Raw genomic sequence first — 6,688 nt, forward strand, 5'->3', positions numbered from 1 at the left:
CTGAGCTCTGGACGTTCAGGTCTGGCCAGCACAGTGTGGTGGACATGAAGGGGAGAGGTTGGACCGAGGTGGAGCAGGGGTGTCCAGGGCTCCGGTGACCTTGATGAAAAATGTGGGTTTTACTCTAAGCGATGGGAAGGTATGGTAGAACATTTCAGGTGAGGAAATGACGCAGTCTAATTTACGGTAAGAACATTACTCAGGTCACTGCTCCTGTGTGGGGAATGGATTGCAGGGAGTTTGTATCAGTTTTAAATTATATCTGTGGGTAATCAAAATCTGAAAACAAGCAATTTAAAGAGATCAGCAATCTGGAATAGACAGCAGAAAGCAGGTGCAAAGTCTTCACTATGTGACCAGAGTCTCAGACTCTTACAGGTTTCCCCTTTGCTGTTCTTAGAATCAGCCCTTATCGCATGGTCACAAAAATGGCTGCCGGAGACCAGCCACCAAATTCTAGTTGCAGGTAGCAGCGTGGAAGAGCTGAGGGCAAAATGCAATTCCTAGCTGAGCCAGCCTCCTTTAAGGAACTTTCCTGGAATTCCTATGTAATAAATCTGGCTTCTAGTTCTTTGGCTGGAACTGTGATCAGAGAAGCTGGGAGATACAGTGTTCTCTACTTCTCAACACTACAGATTGGTGCAAATCGCTGAATGTCATGCCTGGGGCTGTACCGATGCTTTGGCCTCTGTCACTCTGTCTTTGTGAGGTGCATCCATTCTTGGGTGTGGCCGTGTCTTGTTCCAGTTGTGGAAACATTTGGTTCATCTATTCACAGGTTGACGGACCCCGTAAGTCTCCAGATTGCGGCTCTTCTGAATAAAGTGGCTTGTTCTCCTTGGCAGTGTTTTGGGGGACTGTGTAATGCTTTCTCTGGGGTCTGCACCCAGGATAGCATTGCTGTGTTACATAGTTCATGGGTTTTCCGACCAATTCAGTTACGTTCTCATTTCTTTTGTGTTAAAAAACTCCCATTTTCTAGCATTTTATTACATGATTTTTTACACATGCAGCAAAGTTGAAAAGAATTTAAAGTGAGCACCTGCTTGCCCACCACCCGATCCATCATTATCTTTTTTCTAGGCTGACTTCGTTATCTGTTTTATCCATTCTCTGTTCATCCCCTGAAACTGGTTTTTAATTAAGAGAAGTGTGTCATTAACACACGGACTGCTCAGTGCCTGGGGGCACTGCCCCGGTGTGCACGGAAGGGTGTGTGCCAGCCTGTGAGTTTAGCTCCACAGCCCTCTGGTCTCGCCGGCTGTTCTCCTTCCTAAGCATTGTAGGAGTTAGGAAGCCAGAGTCTCCAAGGAAAACAAACCTGTGTTCTGCTCCCTTCATCCTCATCTCATTACCAGCTGGACGTAGTGGCCACGCAGGAAGGAAGCTGGGCAGACCACTAGGCTGACGTGTCTGCTGGGTGCCCTGCCACCCAGCCTCAGGTCCTCATTTGTGTATCTCTCTGTGTTCCAGGTGGGGGCTGGGGAGCAGCAAGCACTGATTCCTGGTGGCTCCCAGCTTTGCTCCTCTGCGCCCTCCTAAGAGCCTCCATTCCCTGGGCAGCCTGTGTATTCCCCAGCAGATGGTTCTGTGGTGAGAGAGGTAGGAGGGTGGGGCAAGAGGGGCGCATTTAGCAACAAGAAGCAGGCCTGTCACCCTTCACGTGTCCTGACTTCCGTTTCCTTTCTTCCCAGCATTTCTTCTGAGGGCACAAGAAGCACCAAGTGGCCTTTGACACTGCGGTGGTGACAGTGGCCCCTCCTCACCTAGTGAGCCAAAAATGTGGATTTTGGGGGACCCTGCCGCTCATCAGCTCAGGGCTGTACTGCTGGCCCCGGTCTGGGGGTGCTGAGTAGCAGCTGTGGGAACACGCCCGCCCTGGCCACCTGCTGTCCCTGAACCTTTGCTGCTGAAGCCCTTTGTGGCTGCCTCTGCCCGTTAAGGATGTACGCCCCCATGGAGGGGCTGCTCACGGCCCTCCTGGTGGTGTTTGGGATGGCAGTGGCCTTTGCATCTATACCTCGGATCACCTGGGAGCACAAAGGTGGGTATTAAAGCTTGCGCAGGTGCCAGTGGCAGGAGGACGGAGAGGTGACCCGCTGCTGGCATGCTGAGGGGATGGCTGAGAACAGGGACCCACCGCTGAGGTGTGACACAGCTGGCTAGGACATGGGTGTTTAATCTGCTGCCTTCTCTGGTCCTGAAACTTTTGTCTGGGCAGAGGGACCTGGGTGAAGCTCTCTAAAACGAGGCATCTATAACTAGGATATTCTATAAGACTTGTGTGGGCCCCAAACTTGGTTTCTGAAAGGAAGCTTGTCTCCCCTGAAAGGAAGCTTGTCTCCCTGTATCTGGTGCTGTTGGAGGCCTGCTGTGGCCTGGCCCCTGGGGACTGGAGAGGAACAGTGGCTCCTGTGAATACAGTTAGTCATGCAGGTGGCTGAGCTCCGTGCATCACTTCACGTGCTGTCTTTGGTTTTTGTTTTAGTTATTTCATCTCTTGGGAGATGTGTCTTGGGACCCCTGGTCTTTCTGACTTGGCGTATTGAGAGTGTAACTACTGGGTCCCGAGCAAGGTACTGCTTGCAGGAAAGACTATGCACTGCCTTGAGCAGAATTACAGGCCAGAGAGGCACTGTGAGGGCCTGCCTGCAGCCTGTGTGTGCGTCTCTCTTCCAGGGAGCATTAGAAAGACAGAAAGCGTTAGCACCTGACTCTTGAATAAAGCAGACCCTTGGTGATTATATAGAAAGCCAACTTCGACATGTTCAAATTCATGCCAGGACTGTTGAAAAGGAAATACAGCTCCTTAAAAAATAATGTAGACACATTTATGTTATTCCTAAGCATCCGTTAGTTAAATCCTCCTATTCTTAAGTAGCAACTGAGGCAATTACCTAATAAGCAAATGAATATCACTTGTTTCTCTGTTCTGTATATTTGTTGTGATCACCGAAAATTGCTTGGTTTGACAGACACTTCTCTAAAATTGATTGAAAGGTTTTGAAGTAAAACTTTTTTTCCTAAGAAAATCCTAAATCATTATATTCTTGGTGGAGCTAACCTGTGGGTGACTAAGGACACACCCCCCCCGGAGCTGGGCAGGCAGGTGGTAGGAGCATCTGAGGAGTGCTGGGTTTGGGACTCAGCAGGGCTCAGGGGCGGGGGGGGGGGGTGGTCAGGTGCCCAGCTCAGGGCTCTGGGGCTCAGGCTGTGAGCAGGTCTCACACAGACTTGGTGAATTGCGGGTCTGCTCCAGGGGTGCCTGGCCATGGCATCAAATGGGAGTGACTTCTGCAGCTGTATGAGAGGCAGCCCCATATGGCCCTTTAGATGTGATAGACACCCGAGGATTTGTGTGGGTATAAGATGCTCCTTTGGCTGTTTCTCCCTTTCCCTCCTCTGACCCTGCCCCTTGCATCCCACAGAGGTACAGCTGGTACACTTCCATGAGCCGAACATCTACAACTACTCGGCCTTGCTGCTGAGCGAGGACACGGATACCCTGTACATCGGTGCCCGGGAAGCGGTCTTTGCGGTGAATGCACTCAACATCTCCCAGAAACAGCATGAGGTATGTCCTGGTGTCTGCACAACCCACCTGAGTGAGTAGCCTTTCTTGCCCTGCGCGGGCTGAGGGCTGCCAGCACTTCCTTATGGTGCCCATGGCTGTGCAGCCCCATTGGTTGGCTAGCAGCTCCCCTGCGGATCACCCTCTTCTTAACTTTCATTTTGGAACTTTGTATTATGGAAAAATCTCAAACATGCCCATGAGCAGAGACAGTGGTATCCTGAGCCCTGTACCTGTTGCATCTTCCACAAGGCCAAGGTTAGGCTTTCAACCCTGTCTTCTGTGTCCTCTGCTTCCAAGGAGACCAAGGCTAATCCTAATCCCTGTACATTCAGTCTCCGTTTCTTTTTTTTTTGTTTTGTTTTGATATTGCCCATGGCATTATAGTTCACAGCAACCTCAAATTCCTGGGCTCAAGTGATCCACCTGCCTCAGTCTCCTGAGTAGCTGGGATTACAGGCACCTACCATAACACCTGGCTAATTTTTCCATTTTTAGAAGAGATGAGGTCTTGCTTTTGCTCTGACTGGTCTCGAACTCCTGAGGTCAAGTGATACACCTGCCTTGGCCTACCAGGGTGCTAGGATTACCTGTGTAGCCGCCATGCCTGGTCCGTTCAGTTTCCATTTCTAGGAACCAGCCTCAGTTTACTTGCTAAGAAAGCCGCTCTGCACAGCCCCGTGTTACTCCTGCTTCCTCGCAGTATCTGTCTTACTCCTCTGTCTTCTAAACATCCTCTGCTGGGTGTCAGGGCCCCAGGCTCGGCTACTTAGGGCTGGTGAGAGGCAGGTTCCTCTGGGAGGTGGGCGTTCTTCCTCCAAAGCCTTAGCCTTTGACCATCAAAGTCTGGATCCACATTTCATTAAAGATCACAGAACCTGATACTCTGGGTCCACCTTTTTGTCTTCATTTGTTAGCTCGAAGTCATCCACCAAGGGGAAATGCCAGCAGCACCCATCATGGTCCCTAGAGTCCAGTTCTTTGGGAAAGGCAAGATGGGTGCTTGAATCTTTGTCTTTGCCACCAGTTTTCTGTTGCCTCAGAAGGGCAGCAGTGAGTTCTTTGATTGATTGGTTTTTAGTACCATAGGGAACTCAGGGGTTTAAACATATTAAATGTGCTTTGCCCCGTGACAGTTAAATCCTCTTTCACCCTTGGCCAGTGGCAGCCTCTTTAGATTGGTTCCCGCATCCTAGCATTTTGCAGAAGTTTCCTTGCTCTTCGGAATTAGTCTGCTCTGAGCTCATGTTGTATGTTTTCTGCCCCATATCTGTTTTTTTTTTTTTTTTCAGGATCTAGCATGATTCTTAATTTCTATTTGATGCATAAATGAGCTCTGAGGCTCGGTGCCTGTAGCTCAGCGACTAGGGCGCCAGCCACATACAACAATGACTTGCCAAACAACAATAAACAAACAACAGTGTTTGGCCTGCCAAACAACAATGAAAACTACAACTAAAAAATAGCCAGGCATTGTGGCGGGTGCCTGTAGTCTCAGCTACTTGGGAGGCTGAGGCAAGAGAATTGCTTAAGCCCAGCAGTTTGAGGTTACTGTGAGCTGTGATGCCATGGCACTCTACCTAGGGCAACATAGTGAGACTCTGTCTTAAAAAAATCCATAAATAAGTAAGCTCTGAGCCTTCCCCTATACAAACAAAGTCATTCACACTGCGAGGCAGTTGGGGGCAGGATGCTGTGGTCTCACCTCTCTCAGCCCGACACTGTCCCGGCGTTGGTTAAGTTCCCTTTCTCTGGGCTTTTTCCTGACCACACGGGGAACTGTGGACAAGCTACCTATGTGCTGGCCTCACTCATGTCCAGTGAGAGCAGCCCTTGCTCAGTTAATGGCATTGCAGTGGTCCCTTGGGCTGGGGGAGAGGCTTAGGGGGCTCTTACACTAAAAAAGAAAAGAACAAGATGAAGGGACTGGGCTGAGGGTCAGTGAAAACCCCTGCACATGTGATCAAGGGCCTGTTACAGTTTCTGTTCTCTTGCCCTTCTGCATTTTGTGTATGTTAATGATGAAATCACCTGTGTTTTAATTTCTAAAGGAAGTTGCTATTTTAAATGCAACTTTGTTCTGCTTTCTTGTGTGCTAACTGGGACTTCCATTTCTATGGAAATACACTCCGTTGGTGCAGTGTCCACTGCTTGCGCACTTTGCAGGGACCCGCTGGATTGTTTTAAAGTGGAGCCCATGTGAAGTACCCCTCCTCATGGCCCTCACACCCAGTGTTATGTGCTTCCTGACCTCTGAGCACCACACCTGCTGTGAGCCTCTGGATGAGAAAAATGTATTCTTTTTTTTCTGTCAGTTATGGAGTGTCACTCAGGGAGGTGGGCATTCAGGGGAAGATGAGGCAGAGAAGAAAAAGGCTCTGTAGCCTCTCCCTTTCATCTTCTGTTGCTTTCCATCCTGTGAGGTCTTTGGAGGGCCAGGGGCCAAGGCCCCCGCATCCTGGCAGTTTCTGTTCATGAATCCGGCCTAGCTTGAGAGAAGAGGTGGGAGGAACCTGGCTCTGACTAAGCAGGTCACTGGACCTCTAAGAGAGCTGAGTTTCTCTGTTGCTCCCATCTGCCGTCAAGGCACAGGTTTGAGGGACTGTCCTTCTGTTCCTCTCATAGAGTGAATGTCAAGACTTTTTTTTAAAAACTGGGCTCTAAGGCTGAGTGCAATGGCTCATGCCTATAATCCTGGCACTCTGGGAAGCTGAGGTGGGAGGATCACTTGAGCTCAGGAGTTCAAGAGCAGTCTGAGCAAGAGTAAGATCCCATCTCTATTAAAATTAGAAAAATTCGCTGGGTGTTGTGGCGGGCACGTATAGTCCCAGCTACTTGGGAGGCTGAGGCAGGAAGATCACTGGAACCCAAGAGTTTGAGGTTGTTATGAGCTAGATGATGCTCCTCTGTATCGGGGTCCTCGCCCTGGGGGCAGGGTCCATTACGACCTGTGGAACTGGTGCAACCAACTGAAGAAATATAGAACTATGATAAACAAAGAGACAGGAGACAGAGAATAGAATTTTCTTTTTTTTTTTTTGAGACGGAGCCTCAAGCTATCCCCCTGGGTAGAGTGCCATGGCATCACGCTCACAGCAACCTCCAACTCCTGGGCTC

General features: G+C 49.7%; 1 protein-coding gene across 2 annotated transcripts in view; it reads left to right on the forward strand.

The window, feature by feature from the left end:
- Nucleotides 1-1,700: 1,700 nt before the first annotated feature.
- Nucleotides 1,701-6,688, forward strand: part of SEMA4D (semaphorin 4D) — a 45,311-nt gene continuing 40,323 nt past the window's right edge. Inside the window, exons 1-2 of one of the 2 annotated variants that reach the window (XM_023516242.1) lie at nucleotides 1,701-2,044; nucleotides 3,429-3,574. In XM_023516242.1, coding sequence (XP_023372010.1) covers nucleotides 1,945-2,044; nucleotides 3,429-3,574 — 246 coding nt within the window. In that variant the 5' untranslated portion in view covers nucleotides 1,701-1,944. The remainder of the gene's footprint in view (nucleotides 2,045-3,428; nucleotides 3,575-6,688) is intronic. The other variant, XM_023516243.1, reaches the window with a different exon arrangement.

This window comes from Otolemur garnettii, unplaced genomic scaffold (genome assembly GCF_000181295.1).
Source record: "Otolemur garnettii isolate 467f Iridium unplaced genomic scaffold, OtoGar3 scaffold00088, whole genome shotgun sequence".
NCBI classification, from domain to species: Eukaryota; Metazoa; Chordata; class Mammalia; order Primates; family Galagidae; genus Otolemur; species Otolemur garnettii.